Source organism: Sesamum indicum, linkage group LG6 (assembly GCF_000512975.1).
Source record: "Sesamum indicum cultivar Zhongzhi No. 13 linkage group LG6, S_indicum_v1.0, whole genome shotgun sequence".
Classification (NCBI taxonomy): Eukaryota; Viridiplantae; Streptophyta; class Magnoliopsida; order Lamiales; family Pedaliaceae; genus Sesamum; species Sesamum indicum.
The window spans coordinates 9038257-9053490 of record NC_026150.1 but is presented as its reverse complement, the minus strand read 5'-3'; the positions used below and the strand labels follow the sequence as shown (position 1 = coordinate 9053490).

Here is a 15234-nt window from a genome sequence, read left to right as displayed (position 1 = left end):
TAGTTAAAGCACGGAATAATACCCATGTGTTAATGTTTGATCTGTGCTCGTGGAATGTCCAATGCTTTGATGTTTAGAGCATAATATTGGTTGGACTGTAAGGATGTAGCTCTTTTTGTTAGAAGATTGTGTATTGGATGTCATGTATTGACGTGAGGGCCTATGGTGGGTAATTTATAAGTTTTGTCATAAGCGTCTTATGATTTCTTGATATATTTTACGCCATATGAATTAGGCCTGGGCATTATCCTATTCGAACTCAAACTTTATAAATATCTGTTATTGTTATTTGTATATTTAATTGGATTTTATCCATACAATATATGTTGGATTTTACACGTAGTATATTCATAATAATTTGATTCGAAAAATTAATGAAAGAATTTTATATATATATATATATATATCTTTTTAATCGTAAAATCTAAGAATTTTATATGACAAGTAGATTGACATAAAAAATTTACAAATTTGATGCATTTTTTACATCATTAGATTTTATCGATCAATACTCACAAATTTTTAGGATCTAAACCTTATCCACACTCAAAATACTATTATAATGAGAAATAATATTATAATGAGTATGGGTTCGATTTTGGGTCCCATGTAAAATTATTAGGTCCGACTCTGTGTATGATTTATTATAATGTGAATATTGGCTGCCCATAGACATAATGTGGTTGGATGCTTTGATGATGAACTCAACATGATTTATTGAAGAAGAATGCACAAGTAACAAGGGACGGAATGCATACAACTTCCTCTATTTTTGTGAATTTGCAAAAAGGGTGCCGTATTCTTTTAAATTTAAAATTATTCAAACATATTTAAAGAATTTAAAAATCTTCAATTCAAATACAATCTTATAAGTTTTTGATTTTTGGAAAAACAATCATTTTTTCTTCTTTTTTCTTTCTCCCTACCATCTCCACCAATGTGGCTCGCCTCCCTTTGCGTTGGACGATGGCGTTGTTGCCCAGATTATAAATCTAGCATTAGTTGACCATTAAATAGAAATAACTAGACATTATCATTCATTGATGTATACATAGTTGGTACGAGGTCATAATTGTGACACCCCAACTCTCAATCTTAAGTCACAAAAGATTTGCCTCAAAATTTGTTAGGGATTTAAAAAAATGAATTTGGAACATAATATATAACCCCTATTTTCTTGTGGTGGATGTAGCTTATATTATATATGGATATAAACATAAAACTAATATTGATTATAAAAGAAAAAAGTAGCGAAAAAAGGCATTCTTCGTCTTGTAATTGTAGTGGGGTGACATTTTTAGTCTATTTCGAGTTCCATTTTACAATTGAGAATGATGATTTAAAGAAAATAAAAAGTTGCACATTTCGTCCAATACTTGCCGAAAAATGTACATGTCCGATGGAATTAGCATTCTTTAGTGGATCGATATGGAATCAATTATAAATTTAAAATCGAAATGGATCAAAAGTGGCCCTCTTATAAAAAGAAAAATGCATTTTTTTGAAAAAAAAAAAAAAGAAAAAGGATGGTTCGGACTAAAAAAATATGGTGCAGACTAAAAAGTTAATTATTTGTTAGGTAATCCTTCATAATATATAATCAATAATACATAGTAACTATTTTGGTTGGCATTAGATGCATGGACTAACACGTCCCCAAATATATTTATTTCTTTCATAAAATAACCATCATTTTATTCAATTTGATTTATCAATAATTTTTTGTCTATACATATTTAAAATTAATTCATTACTCGATTTTGATCAGTTTTTCATTTGATCTTCCTTCTAATTTACTTAGTCACACAAATATGATAAAAATTTAGAGTATGTATCTCCAATCATTAGTACTATTAATTAAGTTGGACAAGTCAATAATAACTAAAATATTTTATACTAATTATAATTAAGAATTGTAATTATTATGAATTCGTAGTTATTATTAATTAATTCAATTTGAAAATTCTTATTAGAGATATAAGTATCTATATATCTAAGTGAGTATATAGAAGACAGGCAGGAGAGAATGTTATCAATAAGCCAGCAGATATCTGAGATCCTGTCCTCACTCATGAATGGACTCTTTCTGTCCGACCTTTTGGACTTCAACTTCCATTCAAATTCAATATTATAGGGATGCTTCTGGAATTCTCTCTGTCGAGGGCCTCAATCATAATAGGGGAATAGGGTCTAGTAAGACAGAACGATTAGCATAGTCTACTCTTGAATAAACTAAGAACAAGTATCCGCTCCTTTCTCGTTGCACGACTCCGCTCTTCGAGAAGAAGCTGCTCTCTCTTTCTTTCGAGATGCTTTGAATAGAACTAGTCCCTCTTAACCTTCTGATACCATCAAAAATCCTGTCACTTCCTCTTCGGATTGATGTTCCTCTGATATTGTCGTAATGTAATGCTTAGGTAGGGCGCCTAGAAGAGTTATTCTTCCTCCGGAAGGTCTTTACTTCGGCCTTGCTCAATTATGATTTGTCTTGGCTTTGGTCGGATTGGTGGCATGAACTCTTCGAGCACCACCGGGAAATCAATCGATTCAATAAATGATAGAGAGATTTTAGTTTCATGCGGGAAAGAGTTCGCTTAAGACTGAGAAAGGGGAGGACAGATGTTTACTACGACTGATTTAAGACACTAACGACTGCATTTGTGATTCAATTAGCTCTCAAAAAATGTGTTTTAGACGTGAATGCCATTTTCCTTCTAAAAAATAAGTAAAAGCTAAAAAAACTTGCTTCCTCAAATTTAGAGTTCGTTTGATTTAATTGAGAGAAAAAGGGGGAGGAGGAGGGAAAGAATCAAACTTAGAGCAGCCTATTGTTTGTTTTGTTTTATTTTTATTTTTTACTAAAGTGCAGTTAATTTAATTTATATTTATTCAAAATTAATTCTATCATCAACTTTTAATAAATGCCATCATTTTTTATTAGATTATTATTATTATTATTAGAATGATATATTATTCACACCAGTGTGCAATTAACGTCTTTTAGTCTAATTAATTGAAAATATGTTAATTTTTACAACAATTTATTCCCCTTTTTTCTTACGAGATGAATCTACAATAACACTAAGGGAATATATATTTGATGATTTCTTGCTTTATGAAAAATTTATACTATGTCTTTCACAAATTATACTCATGATCTATTTCATCAAATTCAAACCAATCACATGGAATGAGTGGATAAAAAATACCTTTCTGTGAGTAGTTTTAGCTCTAAAATGAGTAGTTGGATACACCTAGAATTTGTCAAATAATGTCCTTATGCCTCTTATGTTGTTGCTTTTGAAAAGAGTTCTTGATTAATTGAGCATTATAATAGAAGTATGATATAAGCAATCGTTTTACTTTACGTCAATAGTAGATGAGGAGTTCTAATGGTTTTTAAGTTTTAGTACCCCATCTTCTTAATTAGACATATTTTCAAGACAAAACTATGAGACTCATATGAAATTAGAGTGTATGATACCTTGCGCAATGAGGCATTAATCGAGCTGCAAGCCACATCATTTGGCGTCATCTCTTGGAATGAGGTCATGTGTCCATTCGAGCCCCTCGTCTAAGGTGCTGATAATATAGACAAGCGTCTCATATTAGCTGCCAGACGAGGAGATTGGAATCAACATAGGATGATTTGTCTTTTCTGGAGAGAGAGAGAGAGAGAGAGAGAGAGAGAGAGTTAGGGAGAGCTGATCAACATAGGAGATCTTTTTAGGTATGATTGTAATCAAATGCCACCGTGGTGAAATTTCAAATTTGATTGACAACTACTGTTCAAAGGACGGTCTGCCGCTATAATCCTTTTGAAATGCAAAATGGACCAAAATCAACTCAAATTAAATCCCTCAATTACATTCAAAGAAACAATGAAACAAGAAACTACTATTATTATTATATATAACAACATACATATATATTCATAATTCAAATCTTAGATTTCAACAGTAGCACGGGAGCAAGAGCGTATTGACAATATTGTGTCCTTCCTAGAGTTTGGTTTTCGAAGATGTATAGGATTTGCAATTGGACAAGCTAACATATTATCTTCCTCACATTTCTGTTTTCTTACCCAACACCCAAAATCTTGTCTTTTCCTCTTACTTCACATTCTTCTCAATATCAAAGACCTTTATTTGTAAATATTAAAAAATAATAATTATCAGCTTATTATTCAAAACAAGTTGAAAATAATGCTTTTATTTTATAATTTCTATTTTTAAACTGTTAAAATATGTTGACTTAAGTAAAAAATAAACAATAAGCGACTCTCCATCGACTTAGGCAGTTTATTGTAAAATTGTAAATATTGAGATATTTTTCAAATATTTGAACTTCAATTTTTTAGGGATAATTACACTCCCCTCCTATGTAGTTTTGTGTAATTACACGTAAACCCCTGTGGTTCGGAAAATTACATCTAAGACTCCTGAAGTTTGCTTCCGTCTAACAAATAAGTTCTTCAGTCAGTCAAAATTCACCGAATTTACTGGTATTAACAAAAAAATAAAAAAAAAATTATATTTACCCCAATTAACTTATTACTGATTTATTGCATGTCAAATAAATATTTTTATATCAAATTACCCTAATATGTCTTCGCACGTTAATGCATGTAAGGAGGTATATCTTTACCCTTATAAGGATTGTTTAGTCCCATTTTTTTTTTACCTGCAATAAGTCAATTAAGGGTAAATGCCAATTTTCATTCATTTTTTTGTTAATATCAGCAAATTCAATTAGATTTAACCAATAGAGGGACTTATTTTTTTAGATAAAAGCAAACTTCAAAGGTGCTAAATGTAATTTTTCAAACTACAAAGGACCTACGTATAATTATCTCAAAACCCAGAAGAGAGAAGTGTAATTATTCCTTCTTCTTCTTCTTCTTCTTCTTTTTTTTTTTTTACTTTTAACGTTTGTTTCAAATAATCCAAACTTTTACTAGTGTCTAACTCACAACAACTCATTCCTACCATAAAAATAGAAATTACTCCAAACACCCCACTCAATGTTACATAAAAATAATGAGAAAGTTGTCAATAATGACATTATATATTGGTAATAATATATCTGTATATCTTGTCACAATAAATAATTCTTGCAATCTTAATAATATCATAATTTTCTTTACTTCTCTTTTGTGTGAGAATTAACTCAATTTTATATATGATAACGATTAATTGCTTACGAAGACAAAAAGAACAGCTTGTGATGTATGGTTTTCATCAAGTGAAATGTCCCTATCAACACTACTAATAGTTTATCCATATTATATCACTACCACCTAATCCCACCAATAAACCCCACACATTGCTTAGATAGGATTTATTAGTTTGAGGTCTAATTCACAAAATAGTATATTAAATTTGGAAAATTTTAATCCAAGTTTAGTTTAACCATTTATATAAATTAATTACACGATACATTTATCACATAATTAGTGTACAATTCTAATAAAAACAATCAATGATGTATCGAGTGCAATACTAGTTATTTCATTAAATTCAATTCGATCGGACCTGATTTGAACAAAAAATTATTTCATTAAATCCACTCCAATATTAAGAGAAATTGTAAACTACATCAACATTCTTGGAGATTAGATCTAATCACATAACCATCTGTCATCCTTTACAAAATTAAAAATATATTTTCTAAAATTGTAATTACAATTACAAGATGAACACCCCATCAAGAAATATGTGTAGAATTATGTAAATATGTATATAATTTAAAATAATTTTAAAAAGTATAAACTTAAATTAGCCTAATAAAAGATGGGCATAAAACAAGAAGAAAAAGGAGGTGAAGTGTATCAAGAAATGAGGCCATTGATTTGCAGCTTTAATAATGATGAAGAGGTGTTGATCTCATCTGAGCTGTCCCACTCTCACCTCTCCTCTTTCAGCAATGATTCTACGCCTCTTTCTTCCTCTCCATCAACTTTTAGTACTCACAACCAAACAAAAACCTGTTCAGAAGTTCCAAAATAAATATTTTTACCCTCTATCAAATCTGCTTCCTCCCCACCCCCACCCATCTGTTTCTCAGTCTGCAGATTTGCTGTGTGTGTGTAAAAATCTGCTCACTCTGCTGAGTAAGTGAGAAAGTTTTGTTGTCTCTGATCCCAATATAAGGCCCTCTTATCAAGCATCAATATCAAGAAGGAAAACTGCCACCATTTTCTCTCTCCTCTCTCCCTCTCTCTCTACAAATATAAGTTTGAGGAGACTTTGCTTGTGGAAACTGAAACCCTTTTTTAGGTGGTCCTCACATCATCACTGCTTCAAACTTGAAACCCCACCTATCTTAAATCTCCTTTACTTTTTCTTTGCTTTGATTTCCTCACAGCCTCCTTTTTCCTTGCTCCTTTCTATATATGACAGCGTTTGATAGTAATAGAGAGCCCCACTGCACTGTTCTACTGCTGTCTAAAAGCAAAAGGGTCAAGTAATATAGATAGATTAAAGGGAAAAAGAAAAAAGACTTGGTTTTTTGTGCCAAGAATCAAATATGCAAGAACAAGGCATGGGCATGATGGGTTGTGGAGGAATCGGAGGAGGGTTAACCGACGTATCCATGGCGGTTCCCGGCGAGCAGCACCACCAGCTGAAGGCGGAGATCGCCACCCACCCTCTGTACGAGCAGCTGCTGTCAGCGCACGTTTCGTGCCTGCGTGTGGCCACGCCTATCGATCAGCTTCCCCTTATTGACGCTCAGCTCTCTCAGTCGCACCATCTCCTGCGCTCTTATGCCCAAAACAACGCTCATCATTCGCTCCCTCAACATCAAAGGCAAGAACTTGACAACTTCTTGGTGGGTTTTTTCTTCTCTAACTTTTGTGGGTTTTGATTCTCCGTCGATTTCTTGGGAGTTTTGATGTTCTTTATTTCCTTTGTGTTTATGTATGAAATTACCAGGCGCAGTATATGTTGGTTTTGTGCTCGTTTAGAGAGCAGCTGCAGCAGCATGTGAGAGTCCACGCTGTTGAAGCTGTGATGGCCTGCCGGGAAATTGAACAGAACTTGCAGTCTCTCACTGGTAACACTCATTGCCTTCTCAAAATATTGTCTCACTGCCCTTTATTTTACATATGGTGAATTCATCAGAATTGTATGGAATCTTGTGGTAGAGTTTTGCTCTTTCAACACCCCCCACCCCAGTAATGATGTTTTCTTGTTCTTGTGCTAGTCCACATTCTTTTGATTGAAGCCACAAGAAACTAGCAGAACATGTAGAGTACAAGAGCTCACATTAATAGGGTTATTAATTAATATTACCAAGTATATATACAATATTTAATAAGCACCAATATAACATAAATTTAAGCACGCGCATATTGATTCTTGGATGGACGTATTTTCATCAAATGATACTAGAGTTTCAGGATGATCCCTATAATAACTATACAAAGCATTTAATATGTACATATTTGGGGTGAGACTTTTATTTTCTTCTTGTATTATTCACACAGTAAATTAGTGTCACGCTTCGTGAGATTCAACATAATTACAAATACCACATTTTAAGAAATTATCAATACCTCTTGATTTTAAAGTCCGTCTAACGAGTCTGTTTCGTTAGCGTCCATTAGGCTTCCATCCAATTTGGTGAACTGGCCAAAATACCTATTTAAAATTAGAAGTATAATTTTATATATTTTTTAGAATTTTCAAAGATATTTTTATGGATTATTTACTTTACCCATCCTCAATTTTTTTTAAGTTTTTTCAAAGTTTTTTTTTTTCAAAAAAGAATTAGCAAAGATAAAGTAGCAATTTCCACATCATCTTTCTGGTGCTGTATAATCATTTTTCATTTGATCATTTCTCAGCTAACGAACAATATTTGTAATTATGCCAAATTTTAAAGGAGGTAGTTGTTATTTACCCTTATATATATTATGTTGATTGGTTTGGTGGGCTGGAGGATATATAAGAAATGAATTTGGGAATATTTGAAGGTAGTGTGAGGCAACAAAGAGGTGGGTGTGGTGGGATCCATTATGAGATAGTTTATATGGTTGGGAGAGGTTTGTTGTTGGTTGGATGATGGAGGGAACAATAAGTAGTTCAGTGAGGCTTCCTTTGAACTACATCTTTAAGCAATGAAATAAAGTTTTCATTTTTGAATAGGATTCCAAGATACTCCATGAGATTACATTTCAAGACTAAAATTTTGAAACCAAGAAGTAGGTGTTGAAGGAGAGTTTAATGTATATAAACAAAGGAGAGCCACACAGTGGTTTTTTGGGGAGGGGGAGGGGGAGGGGGGTATGGTTTTGCAGAATTGCCCCCAATAAGCAAATTATAGCTATATAAATGTAGTCGGAAGATGGATGAAATAGTAATTATACTTCTTACTATAAACGGAGACAACAATATGGATAAAGACCCGATCAAAAGATTGGAAGAGGTAGTTGAATTATTGAAGTTGGAAGAATTTTTACTCGGGAGTTATATTTTGGAATCGATTTGATATTGTCGCATGTTGGTTGGAGAAGTGACTTTCTTGCCCCTCATCCTGTTTGCATCATACGCTGAATTACAGCTATATAAATGTAGTCGGAAGATGGATGAAGTAGTAATTATACTTCTTAGTATAAAAGGAGACAACAATATGTATAAAGACCCGATCAAAAGATTAGAATAGGTGGTTGAATTGAAGTTGGAAGAAATTTTACTCGGGAGTTATATTTTGGAACCGACTTGATATTGTCACATGCTGACCCCATTGGAGAAGTGGCTTTCTTGGCCCACATCCCGTTTGCATCATACGCTGAAAAACCATATTAGGTTTATTTTTGAAGTATGAAAAACTTGTCGTATTTTCTGAGTTTAATTTCATCTCATGAAACTATGGCATATATCTGGGGATGGTTGTGGATATGTCTTTTCTACCAAACAATTCTAATTTGCGACAAGAGAATAATTTTTTGAGGATCTTTATTAGGGTTATCGAGAAATATTCTTGCTTCAACTAGGTAAGATGCCACCCAACTGAACAACAATACAAGTGTCATTATATTTATCTTTTGATTGGTCAGTCTTCTATAAAAAGAATCCCACATGACAAGTGCAACGGATTCGATATATCATTAGCTTGAGCTTGATCGAACTCAATTTGAATAAGAATTTCACTAATTGTCAAAAATATCAGAACTAAAGCAATTTTCATGAGTTTCCATTCAACATCTTCATTGATGCAAGAATTCCCATTGAACATTTTCTGTCATACTTCTTTTGGGTTTAAAATTATAGTTACCGTTTCTGAGCAATAGTTCAATGACATTTTAGTTTCAAATTATTTTGATGAATAATGGATAAATGATAAAGGTGACATATAACCACTTCAAAGAAATAATTTCCTTATAATGCAATCTAAAAGGATTTTTCTCATATGGACCAGGTGAAAACATCACCGTGTCAACACGATGTAGGTCTCAGTGTCGACGTGTCATGATCTAGATACTGCTTGATGTTTCACAATCCATCCATATAAAAAGAGAAAAAAACCCAAATCGAAAATACTCAAATAAACATTACTTCTACTTATTTTCTCCTATGTTTTCTTTCGTTTTTTCATCTTTTTTCCTTGCAGTACTGTTAAATACGTGCATTTGAAACTTGTGTTGAGATGGACGAAGATTCAAAAATGTCTAAATTGATTGGTGTTTGAGAATGTGTTGAGATGGACGAAGATTCAAAAAAGTACAAAATTGACTGGTGTTTGAAAATTAATGCATTTCTGTGGGTAAAAGATCTTCTATCACAGTTTGGTGATACATTTTGGTGGCTCATGGACACGCGATTAGCATGCATTCCATTTTAAAATTATGCCCTGGGATTTTGACCATGCATGCATATCGTTTTCCATATTTTAGCTACATGTGTTTTGACCTTAAGAAATGGATGACGTATGCATTTCATTACTATTTCTCAAGTAATCTTATTGTATTCATCTTACATTAGTGAAACAGATTCAATGTTTCTATGTTTTTGTCTTAATACTCAAAGGCTAATAGCATGCAATTCTGCTGTTTTGTTGTCCAACTTCAGCTCCAGACATCATGTTATATCCCCTTCAAGTAATTGCTCTTTAACCTCAATAAGGTCACTGTAGCTAATATAAAGGGTGACAGGTAATTATACTAACGTCACCTTAACTATAGTTAAATTATAAAATCTACCCTTATAGTTTGAAAAATTACACCAACTCCCCTGTCAAAACATATTTTCATTAGACTAGCCTGCAAATTAAAACATCACACTGGTAAGGACTAAGGAGCACCCCTGTAACGAGAATATCATTGATAATTGGCATCAGTGGCCTCCATTCAATTCTTGGAGCTCTGCCTTTTCTTACCGAACTTGAGATATAGGACTCTGCTCCTGGGACATATCAAGATAATATGATGTTTTTACAAGCTTGATGTCTCGACTTAAAACAGCATGCTTCAATTCCACAACTGATCAACAGACTATAGATTTTAATATTTGATAAATGCTGTACCTTGAATAGTTAAATATTTGAAGAGTTCTGCAGTAACTATATTATTTGATTTTCAGTGTTCTTACACTAACTTATCCAGATGGCTCACCATTTTAGCGTATGCATATTTGTCCTTAATGTGCAGGAGCAACGCTGGCTGAAGGAACTGGTGCAACTATGTCGGATGATGAGGATGAGCTGCAAATGGATTTCTCCTTCGATCAATCGGGCGGTGACGGGCAAGACCTCATGGGATTTGGTCCGTTGCAGAGAGTGAGGCAGGAACTCAAAATCGAGCTCAAACAGGTAAATCTGACATTGCTGCTGATCAGTATAAAGCTCACTCAAATTATACATATGTAAACATTATGCTTTGTCAATTTATGGTTCCAAATGTTGATATCCATCTGGGAACTTTTAAGGTATGATGTACATTTGTTGCAGGGATTTAAGTCAAGAATTGAGGACGTAAGAGAGGAAATATTAAGAAAAAGAAGGGCGGGAAAACTGCCTGGTGACACGACCACCGTGCTGAAGAATTGGTGGCAGCAACACTCGAAGTGGCCTTATCCAACTGTAAGTCCGTCGTCCTAAAAAGTCATAGTCTTAGACGGGACATATTAACATATATGCTTGATCGTCAAAGATCAAATTCTACAAGAGTCATTGTTGATTTTCATCTGGAAGAATTGTTAATAGAACATACATGTGATCTCATGACTCCGGCAGGAAGATGACAAGGCGAAGCTTGTAGAGCAGACAGGGTTACAGCTGAAGCAAATAAATAACTGGTTCATCAACCAGAGGAAGCGGAACTGGCACAGCAATTCGCAGTCGGCTACGTCTCTGAAGTCCAAGCGCAAGAGATAGACGATGTACCCTCTGTCTTCGATTGCAAACGTTCTTTTTGTGTCCATAGTATCGGTAGGTGACTGACAAGGCGGAATTCAGCATGACATTGGAGAAGCAAATGGGAAGCGACGGTTAGTTAAGTGCTTGATTTGGTATGTGGTGAACTGTAGGGTGTTAGAATGACATAATACATATGTGTTTGTAGATTTTGTATCTTAAGATAACAAAACTTACAAACAGATTACGCCTACGTTTTAGACGAAGGTGTATCGGATGATGTAACGAACTACTCATCATCGGCTGTTCTGTATCTTTACCGTGCTATATCAATGTAGTTATTCCCTCTGGAAATATGCAGTCCTGATGAGCTGTTGTGGTCATCTCTTGTCATTCCGAACATAAAAATTCTTACGTAAATCAATTTGATCGAATAAAATCAATTACATAGCAAGTGCGATGTCTTGGTATGAATTTGCTATTTTTTTTTTAAATTATAAATCAATCACACAACAAATGTATTATATTTATCATATAATTGATTCAAATTTAGTCAAATTCGATCCGTATTAGGATTGACGTGTCGCTTGATACAAGTAACAAAATTGTGTAACTTTATGTACTTACCACAAATGGAATTAATAAGATTATTTATGCCAATGAGGTTATTAAATTGAGGTTCTATGAATCCATGACCTCTAAGGTTATGAATAAAACATAATTGCTATAATTATTGATTGTTGTTAGATATAAATATTTAATATTGATAATTTTAATTGATTTATTTAAAAAAAAATATTATTTTCACTTAAAAAAAAATGAAACTATTTATAGCTAGATTTTTCAAGATTATGGTAGAGGATATTGTTCAGCTGATTGGTCAATATTATGTGGGAGCCCACTTCTACAAATTAGTATTATTTATTAGGAAAAAACCCCTAGAGAAACTACTATGGCCCACAAATTTTGAATTGCCTTAAATACCCCCTACTGCACTTATCTCTTCCATAAATACAGAGCCTTTTTTGATTAATTAATGTTGTTAATAATTTTCTATTCATGCACATTTAAAATTAATTCAATTTATTAGCTTGGATTAGCTTTTCTTTTTTATTTTAGTTTTTTAAAATTAATTAAATAAATACGAAAAAAAAATTAAATAACATATACATATATCGAGTCTGCTTCAGTTAATTATTTATAGTGTCTTGGTTCAAATTCAATGAAGACAAAAGTTAAAAAGGTATTTGGATGAGCTTGAAAGTTTTTTAAAAATATCTCTTAAAAAATAATAAAATGTTGAAGAGTTTATGGGGAAATTTTCAAAGAAAGAGCTTATCAAAAATAAAAAATAAAAATAAACCTTAGAAGTTTATAAACTATTTCAAAAAAATAAAAATTCTTAATTTATTTTTATTATTTTTATAAATTATTTTAATTTTAATCGTATTAACTATAAAATTACGTTACTAGGAGAATTTTTTTATCTCTTTTGCGTACTCTTTAACTCAAAAGAATTAACATTCTAAATTTAGTTCCAACCGGAAAATTACATACTTACGTCCCACAAATTATTTTTTTTTATGATTTTGATCATATTATTCTTGAATTTACCACATTGTACCCCAATTTAAAAAAAAAATTTATAATTTTAGTCTCAAATCTTAATTCCGTGAAATTTCTGACTGAAATATCACGTGCATGTGACGAGCTACGTTAAATTTTAAGGGGCGGTGCTGATGTTTGCGTTAAAAATTTAATAGAATTAAGATTTGGGACTAAAATTGTAATTTTTTTTCGAGGTATAGGGTACAATGTGGTGAGTTAAAAATAATGAGACTAAAATTACAAAGAAAATAACTTGGAGGACTTAAAATGCGATTTTTCTCAACTGAATTCAACTACTTATTTACGCAAGAAATGTACATATATGTCGAGTACTATGAAACAATCCTGCAGGCAACAGAAACCACAATCGTTCAGTCCCGCAAGATCGGGTTTTGGCTGTAGTTTTCCAACAAGAACGGATGAGGGACTCCCCCCCTCCCTGGCTGCTAATGAATCCTCCTCTCTCGTGATCAAAACATGTTACATATAGATGGGTTTCTGTATAATCTGGGAAGGCCCTTTAAAGCATGTTCAATTGGCCTTTCTCTGAATGAACGTGATGTCGCCTCGCTCCGTAACTGATTGGTTGTTCTTCCCAATCTTGCCGAAGTTAGAGTAGGTTATTGCGTTTTCTGTTTTGTCATATTCTTGGGGAAGGCTGTTTTCATCTGGAGAGAAGACTTTCTGGGTTGATTCGTTTGTCTCCTTTTGAAGAATGGTTTTATTGATTCTTGGTCTGTTTGTTTGCTAATTGTTTGTATCATTGATGCTGAGAAAAGTCTCAGTTTTTCTTGAATTATCCTGTATTTTGATCACATTTGCCCAACAATGTGTGTAAAAATTGGATCTTGATGGTTCTTTGCTTTCTGTGTTGTCCCATTTGGGCTGCCCAAGGTATATATATGTATATATAAATATATGCGGAAGCTACTCTTTTAGGTGTTGAAATACTGAACTACAGAGGAAACTACTGGCATGGCTTACTTAAGTTATTCTAATTCAATTGGTGAGGGCTCAGTGCATGGACAACATGTCCAACATGTCCCATTCCCGACCACGACCGGGTTGAGTAGGTCGTATTTGCTGCATGGGAATTTGGATATTTGGGTGAAATCAGCCAAGAATCTTCCCAACTTGGATATGATAAACAAGAGCTTAGGTGATGTGTTTGGGAAATTGTCTGGGAAGTTAATGAATAAATTGGAAACAAGTGATCCTTACGTTACTATATCAGTAGGGGGTGCGGTAATTGCAAGGACTTTTGTGATTGAAGATAATGAGAATCCTGTTTGGGACCAGCATTTTTATGTTCCTGTAGCACATTATGGTACAGAAGTGCTGTTTGTGGTTAAAGACAGCGACGTCGTGGGATCTGAGCTGATCGGGGGTGTTGCGGTCCCTATGGAGCCGGTAGCGTCAGGAGCAAGACTGGATGCTACTTATCCTATCCTCGGCCCAAATGGCAGACCATGTAATCCAGGGGCTCTTTTGAGTTTATCGATCCAATACATACCAATTGAGAGCATATCAGTTTATCGTGGTGGAGTGGGATCGGATCCCACACATCCGGGTGTACCTGGTACCTATTTTCCTGTAAGGAGAGGAGGAAGAGTGACATTGTATCAAGATGCTCATGTGTACCACGGTATGCTTCCCAGTTTGTGGTTGGCTAATGGCATGATGTACCAGCACAGGCAATGTTGGCGTGATATATTTGATTCAATAGTTCAGGCTCGTCGCCTAATCTATATCACTGGATGGTCTGTTTATCACTTAGTGCAACTTGTTAGGGATGATCCTAATTTGCCAAATACTAACTTGGGTGAGCTTTTGAAAGTCAAGTCTCAGGAAGGTGTGAGGGTGCTGCTCCTCGTATGGGATGATCCTACCTCCACAACCATATTGGGTTATAGAACTGTAAGAACCATCTCTACTGTGTCTTTTGTAACCATCTTCCAATCATAGATGAAGAAAGTTGCTCTAACTTTTAAATTTTTCACATTTTATAACATACATGATTTCTTAAATTCAACTTTAGGCTGAAATGTCTCATTGAGTACTTCCTTCTTATGTTATTTTCTCACCTTTTATGACAATCAGGAAGGTGTAATGGGTACCGGTGATGATGATACACGCCGTTATTTTAAGCATTCATCTGTGCATGTGCTTCTATGTCCAAGGAGTGCGGGGAAAGGAAGTTGGGCCAAGAAGCAGGTTGGATTCTGCATAACCTTCTCTCTTTATTGATAGAAGACCTGATTCGAGTGGTTG

General features: G+C 33.8%; 2 protein-coding genes across 2 annotated transcripts in view; both read left to right on the top strand.

The window, feature by feature from the left end:
- Positions 5799–11715, top strand: LOC105164161 (homeobox protein HD1-like). The gene is made up of 5 exons (XM_011082755.2): positions 5799–6831; positions 6936–7056; positions 10652–10812; positions 10951–11082; positions 11236–11715. The coding sequence occupies exons 1-5, from the start codon at positions 6529–6531 to the stop codon at positions 11374–11376; spliced, it is 858 nt and encodes a 285-aa protein (XP_011081057.1). The 5' UTR covers positions 5799–6528; the 3' UTR covers positions 11377–11715.
- LOC105164160 (phospholipase D beta 1) overlaps positions 13325–15234 on the top strand; it is a 4997-nt gene continuing 3087 nt past the window's right edge. Inside the window, exons 1-2 of the mRNA XM_011082754.2 lie at positions 13325–14880; positions 15064–15177. Coding sequence (XP_011081056.1) covers positions 13939–14880; positions 15064–15177 — 1056 coding nt within the window. The 5' untranslated portion in view covers positions 13325–13938. The remainder of the gene's footprint in view (positions 14881–15063; positions 15178–15234) is intronic.

Bases quoted from the DNA above. Each gene is read 5' to 3' on its own strand.
- LOC105164161 (XM_011082755.2), top strand. From the start codon at position 6,529: ATGCAAGAACAAGGCATGGGCATGATGGGTTGTGGAGGAATCGGAGGA. The intron at 6,832-6,935 runs GTGGGTTTTTTC...TGAAATTACCAG, and splicing joins AAGAACTTGACAACTTCTTG to GCGCAGTATATGTTGGTTTT. The intron at 7,057-10,651 runs GTAACACTCATT...CTTAATGTGCAG, and splicing joins GAACTTGCAGTCTCTCACTG to GAGCAACGCTGGCTGAAGGA.